Source organism: Bison bison, unplaced genomic scaffold (genome assembly GCF_000754665.1).
Source record: "Bison bison bison isolate TAMUID 2011002044 unplaced genomic scaffold, Bison_UMD1.0 scf7180017864456, whole genome shotgun sequence".
Classification (NCBI taxonomy): Eukaryota; Metazoa; Chordata; class Mammalia; order Artiodactyla; family Bovidae; genus Bison; species Bison bison.
The window spans coordinates 13,893,641-13,913,692 of NW_011495018.1; the positions used below are offsets into that span (position 1 = coordinate 13,893,641).

Below are 20,052 nucleotides of genomic sequence, written 5' to 3' on the forward strand. Positions count from 1 at the left end.
ATAAGATTCTGAAGGAAAAGCATTTCCAACCAAGAATAATACACCCAAACAGACTAGGTCAATCAAACTCAGGATAAAATTGAGGTAAGGATGCATGTATGTGTGCTAAGTTGCTTCAGTCATGACCGACTCTTTGCAACCCTATGGACTGTAGCCCAGCAGGCTCCTCTGTCCATGGGATTCTCTAGGCAAGAACACTGGAGTGGGGTGCCATGCCCTCCTCTGTAAAGACACTTTCAGATATGCAGGATCCCAGAGAACTTTTACCTCAGGAAGCTGCTGGACAATGTGTTCCAGCATAACGAGAATGTAAACCAAAGAGACGAATGCAGGAGAGGAGGGTACAGGAAACAGAAGAGGCAAAGAAGATGCCCAGATATTAGAAGAGAAAAGTCTCAGGATGGCCTAGAGCACAAGTCTAGACTGGAGCAGGAAAACAGAATGACATGGAACAGATGTCCACAAACAAGCAAAAACACAGAAAGGATAGGTCTGTGGATGCACTTGGCTGTATTTAGAGGGTCTCTCATCTCTGCAGGAGAGTTTGAGGGATATATTCACAAATGCTACACAGGAGTCTAAGGAAATGGAAAGACAGCAATTACTACCTACAGGAAAAACAGGCAGCTTGTAAAAGAGAAAAAAAAACTACCAGCAGTCCAGTAGTTAAGACTCCGCGCTTCCGCTGCAGGGGCCCTGGGTTCAATCCCTGGTTGGGGAACGAGATTCCACACACACACTAAAAGGAAATAATCACAGAACCCTATACGGCTCATCTTTGAACAATATTTACACAGTCACAGTAATGTCAACACTGAAAGCCAATGTAAACAAAGCCTGTTAGAGAACTGTTTTAGGAGAACAGAGGATGAGAAAACATGTGAGTTGTTTCTTTGATATTCTCAGGTAGAGCAACAATGCCATTAAAGCTTCATCTATTATATTAGGAAGCTGGTGGACAAGTCAGAAATTGGAAAATCAAAAAATAAGGGTGCACACGTTATTGAGAGACATAAAGGAATTAGCAGAGGAAACAACTAAAAGAGTTGAGGGCGAACAAAATTTGAGGAAGGGATTGGAGATGAGAAGGCACTGACAAAAGACTGCTGTCTTTTCACTACGACTTGTGTGATATTTTACTTAAAAATTATGTACATGTGCAATTTTGATAAAAATTAAAATTTAACTGTGAAAAGTAAATCTACCCATTCTGACACAGAAGCATGAAAACACAAGAGGTCACATGTTGATGTAAATGACAAGATTTCACACGGGCTGGGTTTGCAAGCATTTCATACAGATGGCACAGAACCAGAAAAGACACAAAATTGTTATGTCACAGAGGACTGGGCTGGGAGAAGGGGAAAGATGCATGAGATTTTTAAAAAAATTTTACTTCCTCATTCCCTGTACTTTGGTTTTGAACAATAAGCATGAAAGCAAAAGTGAAAGTCTCTTAGTCATATCTGACTCTTTGCGAGCCCATGGGCTATACAGTCCATGGAATTCTCCAGACCACAATACTGGACTGGATAGCCGTTCCCTTCTCCAGGGGATCTTCCCAATCCAGGGATCAAACCCAGGATTCCTGCATTGCAGGCGGATTCTTTACCAGCTGACTTACCAAGGGAGCCACCAATAAGCATGAATTACTGTATAAATAAAAAAATACTCTAAAAAATGCATCCTCTTAAAAACTAAGTTTGTAACGGATAAAGATGATGTGGTATATATATAAAATGGAATACTACTCAGCCACAAAAAGAATGAAATAATGCCATTCCAGCAACATGCATGGACCTAGAGATTATCACACTAAGGGAGTAACTCAGAGAAAGACAAATAGCAAATGATACCACTTATTTGCAGAATCTAAAATTTGACACCGATGAACTCATTTAGGGAACAGAAACAGACATGGAAGACTAAATACATAGTCGCTGAATAGGGAAGGTGGGGGAGGGATAAATTAGGAGTTTGGTCTTAGCAGATACAAATTACTACATATAAAATAAACAACAAGGGCCTACTCTACAGCACAGAGAACTATACTCAACATCCTGTAATAAACCATAGTGTAAAAGAATATGTATATGTATGCTTGGGCCTTCCTAGGAGGCACAGTGGTAAAGAATCTGTCTGCCAATACAGGAAACACAAGAGACTCAGGTTTGATCTCTGGGTCGGAAAGATCTGGAGGACGAAATTTTCCTGGAAAACTCTAAGGACAGAGGAGCCTGGTGGGCTACAGTTTGCAGAGTCTCGAAGAGTCAAACATGACTGAGTGACTGAGCACACACGCATAACTAGATCACTGTGCTGTACATCAGAAACTAACAAAAAAGTGTAAATCAACTATACTTCAATTTTTTAAAAAATTGTTTAGTTGCTAAGTCCGGTCTGACTCTTTAGCAGCCCCATGGACTATAGCCCGCCAGGCTCCTCTGTCCATGGGATTTCCCAGGCAAGAATACAAGAATGGGTTGCCATTTCCTTCTCCAGAGGATCTTCCTGACCCAGGGACCAACTCGCATCTCCTGCACTGCCAGTGGATTATTTACCACTGAGCCACTAGGGAAGCCCCCTTGAAAAATAAAACTAAGTTTCTTGTTATTATCTTTTCCATAAATTTGATTGCTGTCCACATACATTTAATACAATAGTTCAGCTTCAGAAACATGAGGAAATACTGAATGCATTTTTTCCTCTCTCATTTCTGCTCTTTGTATTAACTGCACCTCTATCAGGCATGATGCAAAAACTGGAGTTGAAAGAAACCCCAAAGCTCACTGCTAACCTAAGCACTGATCCCCTTAAGTGTCAAACAGAAAGAAGCGCTTTAGCATCCTGCCACCAGCAGCTCAGCAGGGCTACAATAATGAGACCTACCCTGGGGACAACAGTTCTAGAATCAGAAGTGCCCAGCCCAGTCTTACCCAGCTGCCACTTGTGGGAACACATGGTCTCCATCATCCAGATGGGCAGGGCTGGCTCCAGCATGGCAATCCCCATGTTTGCGAAGCAGATGGACCCTTTAAGGGAGGAAGAGGGTTAGTGTCCTTCTGTTTGGGGTCTCCAGTGTCCCCTACCATTCCCAAACACAGCTAAATCCCATGTGCCCACAGCCAGAACAATCAGCTCAGATACCCAGAACATCTACTTTTGTAAGAATAACAGATCAAGGGGATAGTGGGGAGGGTTGTTTCTTTTAAGTACTTGAGACAACTAGCATCTCAGAGTCATAAAGTTTGGAACTGGAGAAAGGCTTAGAGATCACTAGGTTTAAACTTTCCCAATTTATTAGGGAAGTAATGTGCTTGAGGCCACTCAGCAGCTCAGACTGATCACACACAGACTCAGGCAACCTGAGGCTCCTACACTTTGTGCAATCACACAGATATTTCTAATGATGCCCCTGGTTGCTTGAAATTCCAGTGTGCTCGGTGCAAATATGCTGGTGAGGAATTTTTCTTTTTAAACAACTATACCTATAGGGTAAATATCCATCATCACTGTGTTAACCAGAACCCTTTGTAAATGCAGAACCTTTGGGAAACACACACACACACACACACACCGCTGTCCCCATTATTCTGAAAGCTTCCTCTGCTGTGCACTGTGAATCCTCTAATTTTCTAGACTTCTGATTCAAAGAACATCGTGCAACCATAATTAAGGTGCTTACAGATGAAAAAAATTTTTTTTTCATTCTTTGTAAATTTAAAGACAGAACATAAAAATGATTTTGAAATGGCTGGACTACCTTCACTCACCTATTTTGTGTTTCCTTAGATTCTGTATTTGTCTATTTGACATTAACTATAGGGCCAAGCTCTGTCTCCCCCGTGAACCAGAGCCCATCTTCTGAGCTCCCTCTTTAGCAACTCTGACCCACGACACCAGTACCCCCTCCCCACCCTAAATTCACCCAGGGAACTGGGGAGAGCACCCAGACTGGGATTATTGAAATTAGCCAACCCTAAGCTGCTTACCCTGCCCTGATATTCACATAGAAGCCCCCAGGATCTGGCCTGGGCTTTCCCCAGCCCCTTTCTGCCTCCTGACCAAACCAGTTCCCCACGTGGCCCTGAGCAGTGTGGCACGCTCCCTTTTCTTGGGAAACGCAACTAACAAAATCTTCCTTCAGTGGTATTGACCTCTCTGTGTCATCCGTCACTCAGTCATTTCCATAAACTGACAAAGGAGACACACCAGGCTCCCAACTAACCCCTCCCCCTGGCCAGGCTGCCCAGACCTGTGACGGCCTGACACTGAGTGCTGGCTGGGTCTCTGTACTTCCTCCATGGCGGGTCGGGGGGCACGTAGGAACAAGACAGGTCAGAGACGGTCAGAGAGAGGCAGGGGCAGGAAGGTCACAGGCAGCAACACCTGCCCACACGTCTGCCCCAAGGTGCAGGGTGGCATCTCTGGGCCTTCACCTCTTACCACACATGTCCTCACCCCCAGCTCAGACAGCCAGGGCTCCAGGGGAATCCCAGCTCTGGAATGTCTTCTGTGTCTTGCAGGGGGCACACAGAAGGCCCCCTCCAGGAGGCGGTCACCACGGTAGGCTTACTACCCTTTGGTCAACGGGTCTGACAGACAAGGTCTAGACCAGGGCCACATGCATGCCCCTTGAACCAAACCCAGTGGCAGACAGCTTAACCAAGTCTGCCTGGGTATATAGGTCAACCCAATCTCATAATTCATCCCACCTGCTCCTCCCCTCCTTGGTAACAAAATGTTCATTCTCTACATCTGTGTCTCTATTTCTGCTTTGTAAATAAGATCCTCTGTACCAACTTTTTCTGATTTCACACAGATGTATACACACTATTGATGCATATATAAAATAGATAACTAAGGAGAACCTACTGTATACCACAGGGAACTCTACTCAGTGCTCTGTGATGACATAAATGGCAAGAAAAATCCAAAAAGGGAGGGATGTGCTTAGTCTCCCAGTCATGTTTGAATTTTTGTGACCCCATGGACTGTAGCCTGCCAGGCTCCTCTGTCCATGGGGATTCTCCAGGCAAGAATACTGGAGTGGGTTGCCAAGCCTGCTTCAAAAAAGGAGGGATACATATATGTATATACATACATATATATAGCTGATTTGCTTTGTTACACAGCAAAAACTAATACAAAACTATAAAGCAACTATACTCCAATAAAAAATTTTAAATATTAATAAAAAAAATCAGCCTTCATGTCTGTGACCCCTGCTTAGACACACGTAAGCCTAACAGGAGGGAACCCACACTGCACGGCTCCCCTGACCTCAAGGGCTGCTGCTGACCACTGTGTCCAGGCCCAGGCCACCTAAGACTAGTTTCTCACGAGGCAGTTTCAGGCCCAGGTCACAGGGATGGTCCTGGGAGGATGGTCACTTGGATGGATACAGCCCATTATCCCCCACAAGAGCCACAGCACCCCACGGCTTCCTTTGACCCTCTCTCTGCTAAGAACACAAAGGATGTCTTCTGGTTGCTGCACAGGATACCCTCTGCGGAAAGGGGGCGCCCCTTCACCCTCCAGTGCCCTGCTGTCGGTCTCCATTTCCAGATGCCAAGGTGAAATCAGACCACCCACCTAAGATGCCTGCAGGGAGCCCACAGACCCATTCCGGAAGCCCAAGGCCAAACCTTGATGCCCGCTGACACAAACACAGCGAACAAGCTTGGCCCCAAACAATCCTCCATGGAGGGCATCTCTGTGACTCAGACATCTTTGCCCCAAATGCAAAACAACAAAGCAGCTTGGCTGTGTCAGAAATCAACGACGGAAGAAAAACATTTCTTCTGATATGTGACCTCTTTGTGCCTCTTATGTTTTTCTACAACCCAACGTTTCCAGCAAGGAGAAGGCAATGGCACCCCACTCTAATACTCTTGCCTGGAAACTCCCATGGATGGAGGAGCCTGGTGGGCTGCAGTCCATGGGGTCGCGAAGAGTCAGATATGACTGAGCAACTTTACTTTCACTTTTCACTTTCATGCATTGGAGAAGGAAATGGCAACCCACTCCAGTGTTCTTGCCTGGAGAATCCCATGGACAGAGGAGCCTGGTGGGCTGCCGTCTATGGGGTCGCACAGAGTCGGACACAACTGAAGTGACTTAGCAGCAGCAGCAATGTTTCCAGCAGCAAAACCAACACTGGTCCTCACCACCCACCCCCACCTGCTTGATGGGGAAGTGCCGGGGTGCTGGGGGAGCCCCACCTGCAGCGATGAGGATGTATGGGTCCCTCAGCAGGGTGGTGAGTGGCGTCCCCTTCTGGCTCTGTTGGGAAAACAGGAGTTAGAAGAGGCCATGCGGCCACCACAGTGCCCACCTGGCCCCGCTGCTCACCTCTGGCTGTACCCGGGACGGCTGGAGCACAAAGAGCTGAATGGCTACGGGAGGAAAAAGGAGAGGTGAGGCCCCGAGCACCTGCCCACAAGGATGCTGAGCCCCAGGGCCCCGAGGTCACGGCCAGGGGTCCCAGAGGACTCACTCACTCACCTCCATCCAAGAGCACCAGGGCAGCCAAGACCAGGAACGGAGCTGTCTTCCCCACAAACTCGTACAGCACACTCCCAAAGGGGGGGCCCACTGCGAGGAAGACAGAGCGGGGCTGGTACCGGGCCCAGGACTGCCGACCACCCCCTCGACCAGAACCATCTTCTTCGTGCTCCTCTCGCGATGCGTGCTCAGTTGCTCAGTTGTGTCTGACTCTTTGTGACCCCATGGACTGTAGCCCACCAGGCTCCTCTATCCATGGGATTCCCCAGGCAAGAATGCTGAAGTGGGTTGCCATTTCCTACTCCAGGGGATCTTCCTGACCCTGAGAGCAAACCCTCCTCTCCTGCGTCTCCTGCACTGGCAGGCAGATTCTTTACCATGAGCATCACCTGGGAAGCCCCTCTACTTGGTTCCAGACAGTATGTGAAAGGACCACCCTATATTCTGTTCAGGAGTGTTAAACCACCCTGGCAACTCCTCTAAGTGGTTTTACACCTGAGACATGGACAAGAGCCTAGGAGGGAAACTCCACAAGTAAAAGTCAGAGAGAAGTAAGGCCTAGGCACAGACATGCATAGGAAAACAGGCCAGGGAGGACTGCAGGGTCCTTATGAAGCAGCAGACAGGGAGGGACTGTGGGCCCCCAGACGAAGGTCAGGAATGTACAGAGAAGGCAGACGACCTGGATCTGTCAGGGAAGGTGCCTGTTCCTGGTCTGGGAGCTCAGCCAGAGCAAGTGGGGGAGGCAGGCTCAGAAAGTGGGGAGGTCCTCGGGCGGGATGGAAACTCAGAGAATGTTCTAGGGCAGGGACCTTGGCAGAGCATCCTGTTCAAGACTCGTTTTCATCTGGATTGGGAAGAGAGAACTGGGGAGCCCAGGACCACCCAGGTCAGGACATGTCCCATTTTTCAAAGTCTCCATGAAAGGAGGAAGGAGACAGAGGACAGTAGAGTGAAAAGGGGCTCAGTGTCCCACACAGGACAGACCTGTCCCTCTACAGCGGCCCTCACCCACCTAGGACCCCCATGGCCAGGCCTCCCAGGGCGATCCCCATGGCGTTGCCCCTCTCCTCGTCATCTGTGTACACGCTGGCCAGCATGCCCATGCCTAATCAGGGAAAGAAATGGTGGTAGCCAAGCTCCGGAAGCAACAGAATTATCTTCAGGACTCGCACCCCTGCCCACCCCCAGCCCAGACGGTGGTCTTCCCACACCTGCCAGACCAACAAAACACAAGGTCAAGCAACATCCAAAAACCCATCACCCACCACCACCACCGATACCTTGATTGCCTGAATTATTCCAGCTCATTCCGTAAAGGGTCGCCAGCCAAGGCGGTGCCCACGGTCCTCCCACAGACCAAAGCCCCCGGGGCACAGACTTAGTCGGTTCCACACCTACCAGCTACAGATGAGCAGGAGGAACCGATGCCCTGCAGGGACCTGGCGATCAGCAGGAAGGCGTAGCTGCGGGAGAAGGCGAACACTGCGGAGAGAGTGGCCAGGCTGGCACGGTGACCAAATCTGCTCAAACAGGACCTTTCTAAAGGCCTCCCTTAACTTGATGAGGGTACTTCTGGATTAATCACATCATGCTTTGGCTCCCTGAAGACCTCACCCACCCTGAAGACCCTCACTCCTTTCTGCAGTTGTTGCCAACATACCTACCCCCACTCCCATCCCAGCTGTGTTCTCAATTCCCAGCTGGTGGTGGTCAGAGCCTACCCAGTGACCCAAACTCAGAAGGCAAATGTCAGACACTTACTAACTGTTGAGATAAACATGATGCAGAATCCCGTAAACATGGGAATTGGGTAGCCAATTCTGCAAAACAGAACCACAGAGAGAACCTAGTGACTGCTCCGTATTTCTATTGAGTTTCTCCTATTAGTCTTTGGGATCTGGTGGATAAGCGTCTGGTCAACTTTTCTAAAAATTCATATAGTTGGTGCTTCCTCCGTGACCTTTTGGTGTTTGACTGTCTTAGAACGTGAATACATTTAGGGACTGCCACTCTGAGGGGAAATTTCTCTGGCATAAATGTTAATAAAATCTTGGCAAGTAACCCAGAACACATTCAAATACATAGCCCCTGTTTCCAGCATTTTGTAAAACTTTCTTTAATTAGAGTCTTGGCTGAAGCTTCCCCAGAGGGACAGCTGCAATCAAATGATTCTAGTAAAAGGTCATCAAGAGATTCCATGGGCAGCAGACACAACTGCAGTACATCTAAGAGGCATCAGGAAACGAGGACATTTCCAAATCTATCTTCACCTTGACCCTGATACAGGCCTTGTTTTCTGTGCAAAAATTTCAACATCCTAATTGCTCCATAAGACCACAGAGCACAGGGCTCCGCCACCAGGCAGACAGAAGAGATGGGGAGACCTCAACGTCTGGGTATCACACCCTTGGCTGGACACCTGGCCTTGCCATTTAACTCAAGTAGATCTCCCCCAAGGCTCAAAGAGAGACCACCACCCACTTCCCAGAGGTGGAATGCTAAGTCCCTTCAGTCATGTCCAACTCTTTGCAACCCCATGGACTGTAGCCTGCCAGGGTCCTCTGTCCATGGGATTCTCCAGGCAAGAATACTGGAGTGGGTTGCCATGCCCTTCTCTAGGGGATCTTCCTGACCCAGGAAGTGAATCCACATTTCTTATGTCTCCTGCACTGGCGGGTGGGTTCTTTACCACTGGTACCACCTGGGTGGTGGATTGGGTATGATATGAGACATGGCTATTAAGCTGCTACCGGGGCACCCAGAACATGACAAGTGCTTCAGAAATTTTGCTTCATCCCTCATTCTCTTCCTGTTTTCCCTACCTGTTTCTGCAGATTAAGCAAGCAGGTTGTCCCTGTCATATAGATGGCACATGAAAGTAAAGCAGCTTCCTGCCCCCTGGCCTCCTTTCTGCCAGGAACAAATCACAAAAAAGCAGGGGCCGGGACTGGCTGAGCTACAGCCCTCGAGATCTGTGTCACAGCCCAGAATAGCCCTGAGCATCTCCAGGCCTCATCTTCCTCCAGCCCCAGACATTCAAGACCCTGGAGAGAAACCCAACGAGGAACAAGGAGCCCTGAGTACCAGTCACACAGCCTGGGAGGGCTCTTCTACTCAAGGCTGGAATGAAAAATCATAACAATACCTTCACCTAAGGGTACACTCCATTCTCCAAGCACTTCCACCCATGAGCTCCCTGATGTGATAAGAGCAGATGGACCACTTCCACATGTTACAGATGAGGTATGAAAAACTGACTTGTCTGATGTCCTAGGGCTAATTCCACTCAGGGCCATTCCATCCAGTCCTTCTCCTTGCAGACTTACTCTACTAACCTCCCCAGGTAGCCAAAAGGCATATATGGTTTTGAACAGAACCTTCTAAAAGTTCTGGTCCCACTTACATAATTTTTTAACTGCTTCATGTGCATCCAGGAAACAGCATCATAAAATCATCTCATTCTCAGGCAATCACCACCCCACAAACCGATGCAAAGACTCCTCTGCTGTGACCTGAAGTGAGCTTGTAACTCACAAAACAGGCTTTGAAGCCAATCTGGTGAACTAGGAAAGATACCGAGGTGCTGAACTGCAGTTCAGATGCCATCAAATGACAGCTGCTCGTCTACACCAGCCCCGAACCGACTGCTCTGTGCTTACTTCTGCAGGCAAAAGAAACCTGCTCACAACACCAGATCACCAGATCCAACACGGCACTAATGGAAACTGATGAAGGAAACTTCCAGGAGGCTCAGAGAGAAGTCACAGGCAGTTTATTTTCTCAGCAACTATTGCATGTCCATAAAGAAGGCTGAGCGCCAAAGAATTGATGCTTTTGAACTGTGGTGCTGAAGAAGACTTTTGAGAGTCTCCTGGACTGCAAAGAGATCAAGCCAGTCAATCCTAAGGGAAATCAACCATGAATATTCATTGGAAGGTGAAGCTCCAATACTTTGGCCACGTGGTGCAAAAAGCTGACTCACTGGAAAAGACCCTGATGCTGGGGAAAACTGAGGGCGGGAGGAGAAGGGGACAACAGAGGATGAGATGGTTGGATGGCATCACCGACTCAATGGACATGAGTTTGAGCAAACTCCAGGAGCTGGTGGAGGACAGGGAAGCCTGGTGCTTGCAGTCCATGGGGTCGCAAAGAGTCAGACACGACTGAGCAACTGAACATGTTGCATGTCTGGGGGAAGAACGAACACACAGCTGCCCTGGAATGAACAGAGGCTTCTTAGCCCTTTCAACATCCAGCTTGGAAAACCACTGACTTAAGCCAAAGCTATTGGAATACCAGTAATATTACATCCAGTTGACAGCCCGGCCACCGACCAAGGTCACCTGGCAGGACACAGCTGGAGTGAGCGCCTTCTTAGCAGGAGGCTCCAGCACTCCTGGAGACGATAAGCGTGCAGTCACCTGTGACTGTTACAATTCCATGTGGTAGCTGGCTCCAATCCTATTTTCAGATGGCCACATGGAGGCTCAAGAGATTTAAGTAACTTGCCCCAAAGTCAGGGCAGAGGGCATAATCTTGAGTGTCGATGAGGCCGGGTCCTACTAGTATACACTTTGGTGGGGACACCAGTCGCAGGAGCAGAGGTTCACACAGGGTGCATGGGACGTGTGTCCACAGTACCTGTTAATACCAGGTGGCTGGGTACCCACAGGACTGCGCACTTACGGATGATTCTTTTAAACCAAGACCGGGTGTTGTGTTTTTCTCTAAAAATGCAGCAGCTACTGTTGTGTTTCTCAGTTGCCTTGGGATTTTAATAAAGCATGACTGGAAAACCAAATGGCAAAGCTAGAAGGAAACTCAAAGGCTGGCCAGTCCAAACCCCCATCTCGGATGAGAAAGTCAAGGTTCAAAGGTGGAGCCTGTGACTCAGCCACAACTGCAGAGCAAACCAGACACTTTGGGGATCACTGGGATCCTGCTGCTTCCTTCTCACTACCAGACTCGTGTGCCTTATGCTTTCAACACTGGCCAAGCCACTGGCAGGGTTGCCCAGTGGCAAGTGCTGGGCAGCGTCCTTCTCTGGAGCTCAGCCCCAAGGCAAATGCAGCCCAATGGGCAGCTCCTGGCTCTCCACCCTCAGAATGCCCTGTCCCCCTGAACACCTGCCTCACGACAGCTGCCCAAGGCCCGAGGGTCACTGAGTGGTGGGCAGATGGCCACTGTCCTTTCTCCCTCCCCACAATGTCTCCTAAATGGTCAGAACCTCAACTGACATTAGTCATAAATGTCTGATTTGGCCTCCTGCCGCAATTCAATGCCATCTCAATTAAAGTGATACTGAGCCGAGCCATGTCTGATGCGGCAAACCTTTACCTAAGCATCCCATTATCACCCCTTCGTGAGTCATCCGGGCCCACAGTCATCTCCACAGGGCATCAGGGAACAGATAATCCAATTGGAATAAAAGTAAAAATTGTATATTTGAATCCTAGAAGAGAGTGCAAAGCAATAAAAGTTACATGTATTATGTATCCATACACAGTCAGTGGAGAAACCCTATTATGTTCCTAAATTATCACTGGCAATCAATACTTGTTCTCTATGCTACGGACTAGTTTATCTCTACCACAGAGATTAATGTAAGCTCTTGTCCCAGGCTTGCTAAGATCTGCCTCAGTTCCCTCTTCTGGGTAAATAACCAAAGCAAGGACGCAGAATAGGGGACAGAGAAGGGAACAAACTGCCCCAGAGGAGACAAGAGGTGACACCTCCCTTTGCAATTATCTCAACACACTCCTAAATGGTGAACAGCAGTAAACAGAGAGGTATTTTACATTTCCTAGTGGCTCAGTGGTGTGCAGCAGACACAGGGTCCATCCCTGGAGCGGGGAGATCCCCTGGAGAAGGGAATGGCAACCCACTCCACTATTCTTGCCTGGGAAATGCCACGGACAGAGGAGCCTGGCCAACTACAGTCCACTGGGTCACAAAAAGTCCGACAGGACTTGGAAGCTTGTGGTCAACCATTTCATAAATAAAAGAAAATCCTTAGGTTTAGCCCCTGGGTCTGTCTCTTTCAGTTACAACGTGCGTGGAGTGAGCTACATGAGTCTTGAATTTCTTACTCTCCCGGGTGTTCCTTGATGCACAGATCACGTGAGGGCTCTGCTCCCATGGGAAGGACCCAAATCCACGGCCAGCTTGTTCTGATTTCAATGCAAACACTCTGTCACACCCTCTCCATCCTCACGACGTCTGGGATGGGAGATCCCTTCCCAGAGTGGCAGATTTCCCTGTCCATGGAGACGCTTTTTGAAAAGGTCACTGCTTATTGCTATAGAACCCACTTCAGACCAACTGCCTGAAGCTAGAGAAAAAAAACCCACAAAAACACACAGTCGATTTGGTGGGGATTTCATGCCCTGCAGCTTTCTCCCTGTCGTTCAGATGTGGGCTAAGATTTGTGAGGAAGAATACCTGGCTTTCAAATATACTAGGTAACTATGGAAATAAATTAAGCCACTGATGCTGGTTTGATAAAAAGCAGACCACTGAGACAGCGACAAGCTGAGGAGGGAGCTCTCCCCACCCCCTTCCCCGGAGTTAACCCTTTCCCAAGCCGTCGGGTTCATTTGGAATATCTTGGGTCTAAAGATACAACTACCATGTAAGCCTTATGTTAAGCAAGTGAAGACCATGGTGCCATGTTCTTAACTTGACTTACGGAAGAGAGAAATGTAGAGGTGGTTTTCACATTGTTTACCTCCCTGGAACATGCTTTTTATGTGTGTGCCTCTAAAACCCACTTACTGGGCCAGATGACAACAGCTGTTGCTCGTGTAAGTCCTTCTATTCCATTTCACTCACAAGTGCGATCATGAAACGAAGAGTTAAACTGGAATTAGAGAAGAAGTCACACAAGCCTCAAAGATGGCAATCAAGTCAAGACACACACCCACAGGCTCTGGAACGTGTGTTACTGGGCCTGTGATCACCACCCTCACCGTAGTCAAAATGTCCTTTGTTCCCTATCTGGTCACAAATTATTCAGTGAAAATATGCTACCTACAGAAGAAATGAAACGGGAATTACTTGTACCATCTAGCAGCAAAGTGAGCATTTAAATACTCCCAAGAATCGTCACTGGCCCTGGGATTTCTTTGGAAGGAATGATGCTACAGATGAAACTCCAGTACTTTGACCACCTCATGTGAAGAGTTGACTCATTGGAAAAGACCCTGATGCTGGAAGGGATTGGGGGCGGGAGGAGAAGGGGACGACAGAGGATGAGATGGCTGGATAGCATCACTGACTCGATGGACGTGAGTCTGAGTGAACTCCGGGAGTTGATGATGGACAGGGCGGCCTGGCGTGCTGTGATTCATGGAGTCGCAAAGAGTCGGACACGACTGAGGAACTGATCTGATCTGATCTGAAGAATCGTCATATTTTATTTTCATGGTTTGACATGAGATCTTACCCAATATTTAAAACAAAAGACAGGAGGCTGCCTTCTGTTGTCACCCACTCACAAAAGCCACTCACACGGCAGCATCGTGACCACAAACAATGGGGTGCTGGACTGTAATGCGGGGGTTCAACGGGTTATGATGGGTGTGACACTGGGTGTCTCATTTTACACAACTGAAGTGACTTAGCAGCAGCAGCAGCAGCTGCTTACAGCAAGAAGCTTTAGAAATGAGTGGCTCCAAGCTCCCTACTACATCTCTGGAGATGCAAGAGGTCTCTTTTTTCCCCACTGTCAGAAGCATTGCAGGGACACCAGGAGGCTGGGCCAGCATGCATTGTGGGATGGAAAAAGATATTTTTCTAGGGCCAGGGAGGTGGGTGAGGATTGAGGTCCCTCAGATCAGGCTGATTTTTCCTAAGCTCCCTCCCACTGAATAAAAATAGCATCCAACAACTCACTGTTTGTACTTTTCCTCATTCAGCCTGGGGCACCCAGGGAGAGCCCAAGTAGATGCAAAAAAGGCAGATTTTACCTATATTATTTATATTCCGTAACTAAAGGTACGAACTGGGTTAACAGTAAGCTGGTGGAAAGAACCAGAAGACAGGAAGACATCAGCCAGAGTGTGGACAAATGCTTTCTCCTCCTGAGTTGTTTAGTCGCTAAGTTGTGTCTGATTGTTTCTCGACCCCATGGACTATAGCTAGCCATGCTCCTCTGTCCATGGGATTTTGCAGGAAAGAACACTGGAGTGGTTGCAATTTCATTCCACTGAGTCACTGAGGAATCCTATCCTCGTGAGTGGCAAATCCCTTTGGCTATAAAGCAGGGGTCCCTAACCTTCAGGATCTAATGCCTGGTGATCTGAGCTGGAGCTGATGTAATAATAACAGAAATAAAGTGCACAATATATGTAATGCTTTTGAATCATCGCCAAAGTATCCCCCACCCCCTACCCATGGAAAAATTGTCTTCACAAAACCAGTCCCTGGTGCCAAAAAGGTTGGGGACCACTACTATAAAAATACTAAGACACCCCCAAAAGCTTTTGCTCAAGCCTCCTCAAGATCTGATGCTTCATGTTTTAACTACTCTTTAATCAGAAACATATTAACCAAGTGTAAAATGCTATTTTAAACTCAGTTCTTTACAACCCTGAAAATGTGAGTCACATATCTCGTTGGTAATTGCGGATGTGATTGGCACAAATTACATCAAAAGGCTATTTGCAATGGCTCACAAGGGAAGAGTCGGTAAACAGAAATATATTTATCACTTCTCTGAGCAGAGCCGTAGAGTGCCCAGAAATGCTGCAAGTCCCCAAATTCATATCTACTGGGCTTGGAAAATATTAGAAAACATTACTTATCATGAGCATGTTGGAGGGACAACTGAGTTTGTTCAATTGTTTTGCCTGCCTGCATTGATATTAAAATTTGTTTCCATTTCCACATTACAAGGCAGTGCTAGAAGATGAAGATTATTTTGAAATTTGCTGGAGAGCTGGGAGAAATCAGCTAGGGAGGAAAATTTTGTTCTTGACAAGTTCCACCATACAAATAGACTAAATTTCACAGGTTACTAAAGGAAATTAGTTTTCTCTTGGAAGATAATTTTTTTTAGGAGGCCCAAACACAAGCCTTGCATGCATGCATGCTAAGTCGCATCCAACTCTTTGCAACCCCATGGACTGTAAGACCGCCATGTTCCTCTGTCCATGGGATTCTCCAGGGAAGAACACTGGAGTGGGTTGCCACTCCCTCTTCCAGGGGATCTTTCCAACCCAGGGATCGAACCTGCGTCTCCTGCGGCTCCTGAATTGCAGGCAGATTCTCTACCGCTGAGGTGGCTGCAATGTCAAAGTATTTGGAGTATATAATAGGGCAAAAGCCTCACTGGTTTTAAACAAGCTCCTGCCCCTTGGCATAAGCAAAGCATTAGAAACGAGAATGGGATTTTTTTTAAAGCTTTTCATTTGCCATTTACATTTGGAAGATTGGAACGCTCACATCATTTCCGCCAAGTTTCTAAGTATTGCGCTGTACAGCTAGTGACATTCATGTTCAAGTGATTGGCAAGGTGTTATTACAATAATGTCCTCAATTTTCCCATATAGTATTTGAGCTGTTTACTTTCTCAGAATACAAAACCCTGAGCTGTTTTCTGTAATTATACCAGATGCATTTTAAGGAGCACTCTTAGGCGTGAGAAAAGAAAGAAAACCCTGTAAACCACGGAGGTCTGCCTGGTTTTCCTCCTGAAGAATAGACGAAATGCCAAACACCACCTTAATAATGGTGCCTCTTGGTGGGCTCCCAGTCTGCCCAGGGTCCTGCATTCATCTGCTCAGCATTTTAGGCAGCAGCCTGGTAACACTGCCACACAGCCTACAGGCTGGATGTGGCCTGGGAGGGTTAAAATGGATTCACTGGCACCACCCAGTCCAGAAAATCACATCGCAGAGGTAGAAAAGCTGCTTCCATCCGACTCACCATGGGTACCCTACCAGAAATCGTTGTTTCAGAGGACCGCTTGTGTGGAGGAAGGCAGGCCTGCTGTGGCCACTTTGAGCCCCTGCTGCCACCCGAGGCCTCGTTGCCTCATAGAGCCCCCAACCCTCCAGAGTTGGCCCCACTCTCAGCCACACAGGACCCCTCTACTGTCACCATCTTGATATGATTAGCAATATTTTAATAAAAGACTGGGCCTTGGAGGAGGAAATGGCAACCCACTCCAGTATTCTTGTCTGGGAAATCTCATGGACAGAGGAGCCTGGTGGGCTACAGTCCATGGGGTTGCAAAGAGTCGGACAAGACCGAGTGACTGACACTTTCACTTTTCACTTTCCCTGACTCTTCAACTTAGCTTTGGAACCTCTAGTGGCGCCCAAGTGCTCCTGCAACAAACGCCTACTCCTCTGTCATCTAGCACGTGGGGCTCCTCATAGCCCAGCCCTGCCCAGTCCCCCAGACCTGCCCTCCTCAGTTCTCTGGACCCCTCTTTTGCTCTTTCCCACCTCTGGTCCTTGTCTTTGTTTGTGCGTCTAAGCCTGCTTCACAGGTAGGACTCTGGGCACCGGAGTTTTTCTCCACCGTTTTTCACATCTCTGCTTTTGGGGTCACACTGTTTAGATGGGAGCCCACCACCACTGCTCACTCTACCAGCTCCCACTCTTTGCAACAGACACCTCCTCCCCTCTTTTGCAAGCCCCCTGTCCTGTGCTTGCAGCCCCCAAGTCCTGGGCAGAGCTGGACCACCTCAGCTGGAGACAAACAAATATTAGCTGGATGGCCACCAACAATGGAAATGTGAACCATTATTCAGAAAAACTGGGTCTCAAAAGACTCCAGAACATCTGGATTAATATAAAGCTTGTGTGGGCAGCTTGAATTATCTGGGGAAAAAAATTCTCTTCATTGGTGTGCACATGGACACAGCTCAGCATGTGGCAGGGGATGGTGCACTGCCCAGGGCCTCAGTGTCAGAGAGCTGCTTCCTCTATCAGCAGGACTATGGATCACATGCCAGGTTCCCCAACTGGCCATCCACACGAGCCTTGACCAAGCCAACCCTGAAGGAAACCACTTTGGCTGTCTATTGGGAAGTCCATGACCAGAGGTGGAAGAGAAGAGAAAGCCACGTGGCACATACAATCCCACGATGATGGCCACGGTGGCAATGAAAAGGAGCACCAAATGGGAAATTGCAACTGACTCAAGAGGGAAACACAAGGTGAAGGAGACTGGATTTCCCCTCCAGCTTTGGATCTCCAGACTCTGATCAATGAATGAGAAACAAAATAATCTGGAACAGTATTATGAATATTTAGCTCCTTGACCGAAACAATATAACCTACCTGTTGGTCAACAGTCCTATGAACGGGTTGGTGAGGAGCTGGACAGTGGCTTTCGAGGCAAACAGCAGCCCGACCTGCACATTCTCATTCAGGAGGTCTTTGTCTTCACTGGGACAGTCGGAAGAGGCCGAGGACGAGTTAGTGGCCATGCGCTGCATGGTGGCCTCGTGCACCAGCGCCCCCTGAAGGTGGTCGGTGCTGTTCCCGGTGACCATGGTGGAGTTGTCATAATAGGAGAAGATGTTCTGGAAGCTCCCGGGGGCGGAGGCTGTGAGCCCGGGCTTGGCGGTCTGGATTTCTAGAGCATCTTTCTCATGCTCAATGCTGTACAAGTAACTCGGGATGATGGGGACTGGGGACAAGAGCAGGACAACAGTGATTACACTGAAAGCTTCCCTGGGACCAAAGCCAGCAAAACTGTGGTCTTGTCAAATGCTAAATGAGACCCAGAGAAGTGGCGTGTCTGCCTCAGGAAAGGGAACCTCTGCACCGACACTGAACAATTTCATGCTGTTTAGCTCTGGGAAAGATTGAGGGCAGAAAGAGAAAGGGGTGACAGAGGATGAGATGATTAGAGGGTATCACTGACTCAGTGGACTTCAGTTTTAGCAAATTCCAGGAGATGGTGAAGGACAGGGAAAGCTGGTGGGCTGCAGTCCAAGGGGCTGCAAAGAGTCGGACACGACTGAGCGACTTAACAACAACAAGCTCTGAGAACAAAGCCCCAGAGGCTGCGAGAGCTCTCAGGGCCAGCAGACCTGACCAGCCCCAGAGCTCCCTGTGCTTCTTACAGGGCTCCTTCATAGGAATATTTTAGGAAAGGAAAGAAAGATGCGATCTGAAATCTAGTCCGTGCTGACCTGGGGTCAACCAGGGCTTCTCAGAAAGAGGCTAGAAAGACCTTTAAGTGAATGAATCAGGAAAACAGAAACCTAAATTTCATTATGTGTCTTAGAGAAAAAAAAAAAAAATTAACCAGCAGGAAGTAATAATTCGGAAATTCTGCACTAGACTCACTTTATCTTTCTATTACTTGAGGGGGAAGCAGCAATGTTTCATACAACTTGGCAAATTCAAGACTTCCTGAGACTTTCATAAAGGAAAAGAAAGCTGATGTAATCGAAGCTTTGGGCATGTGTATAACAGAGGATTCAAGACAAAGGAGGACACAGGCCCTTGTTACTCTACTAGGATGAGCCCCAAAGCTCCCATATTCCTGGAAGTGAAAACCTGACTCTCTGGTGCTCTGAAAACTGTCCAGAGAGAAAAACTTAAACAGAGACAAGGGAAATGACCCTTTAAAAAGTCATTTTTTATTCATTAAAAATTGGGGTATTTTTCAGGAAAATATGCGTGCCAAACCTGTTGTTCATGGGGCTAATTAAGAGACCTGGATGTCAATTATGTAGCTGTTCAAAAATCTATTTCAGCAAAAAAAGATGAAAACCACCAGTTAAAACTGCTCTTGATAGGAGTCCTGACATGTGTCCATGTCAAGTCATCTGCAGAGTCGCTACATTTAAATGTCCCTTCCCTCTATGGAGGGAGGTATGCTGACTGTTCCTTTAGGTGACAGACCACATTATTAACCCACCTTTTTCGGGGGTCGTAATAATTATTATAATATTATTCTGAATCCTGGAAATTGCTCTTCCTTCATAGAATATTTAAAAAAAAATTTTTTTTTTATCGTGTTGAAAGTGACAGGGGAAGCAGGAAATTATCAGGAGGAAACATAAGTTCTGGGTTTTATCTGATGTCACAGTTTTTTGACCGGACCTCCAGGAAAACGAAGCCGCAAACGCGGCCACTAGCCTAAGCGAGGCAGTCTCGGGCGGGGAACGTCTTTTTGAAAAACGTATTCTCTCCAACCTGGCCGCACCGCGCTGGGGTAAGCGGGGCGCGCCGGGGGACTGGGAGGCCGGGTCTGTACGTACCCACAACCGTGAGCAGCATGTTGTCCAGCAGCAGCGCGAGGAACACGATGAACAGGATGAGCTTCCGCGAGTGCCGGCTCTCCTGAAGCCGGCGGAGCAGCGCCAGCTCGCTCAGGGCCATGACTCCTGGGCTCGGCTGCGGGCGCAGCGCGCGGTCAGGGACCGTACGGGGCCGCGGGCTCCCTCGATCCCAGGGCTCGCCCGGCCCGGCCCGCCGGAGGGGCGTTCGGGGAGCGGCGCTCACCTGGAGGCGCCAGACGGTCCCCGGCGTCCCACCCTCGGCTCACGTGCGGCGAGCGCGTTCTCACCGGCAC

At 48.3% G+C, this 20,052-nt stretch overlaps 1 protein-coding gene across 1 annotated transcript in view; it reads right to left on the reverse strand.

Annotated features, from left to right (window-relative positions):
• SLC18A2 (solute carrier family 18 (vesicular monoamine transporter), member 2) overlaps window positions 1–19,875 on the reverse strand; it is a 41,423-nt gene extending 21,548 nt beyond the window's left edge. The window contains exons 1-9 of the mRNA XM_010859277.1: window positions 19,739–19,875; window positions 17,802–18,153; window positions 8,272–8,330; window positions 7,909–7,992; window positions 7,523–7,615; window positions 6,508–6,597; window positions 6,355–6,398; window positions 6,225–6,285; window positions 2,937–3,032 (exon numbers count right to left, since the gene is read on the reverse strand). Coding sequence (XP_010857579.1) covers window positions 2,937–3,032; window positions 6,225–6,285; window positions 6,355–6,398; window positions 6,508–6,597; window positions 7,523–7,615; window positions 7,909–7,992; window positions 8,272–8,330; window positions 17,802–18,153; window positions 19,739–19,859 — 1,000 coding nt within the window. The 5' untranslated portion in view covers window positions 19,860–19,875. The remainder of the gene's footprint in view (window positions 1–2,936; window positions 3,033–6,224; window positions 6,286–6,354; window positions 6,399–6,507; window positions 6,598–7,522; window positions 7,616–7,908; window positions 7,993–8,271; window positions 8,331–17,801; window positions 18,154–19,738) is intronic.
• Between the last annotated feature and the right edge of the window lie 177 nt (window positions 19,876–20,052).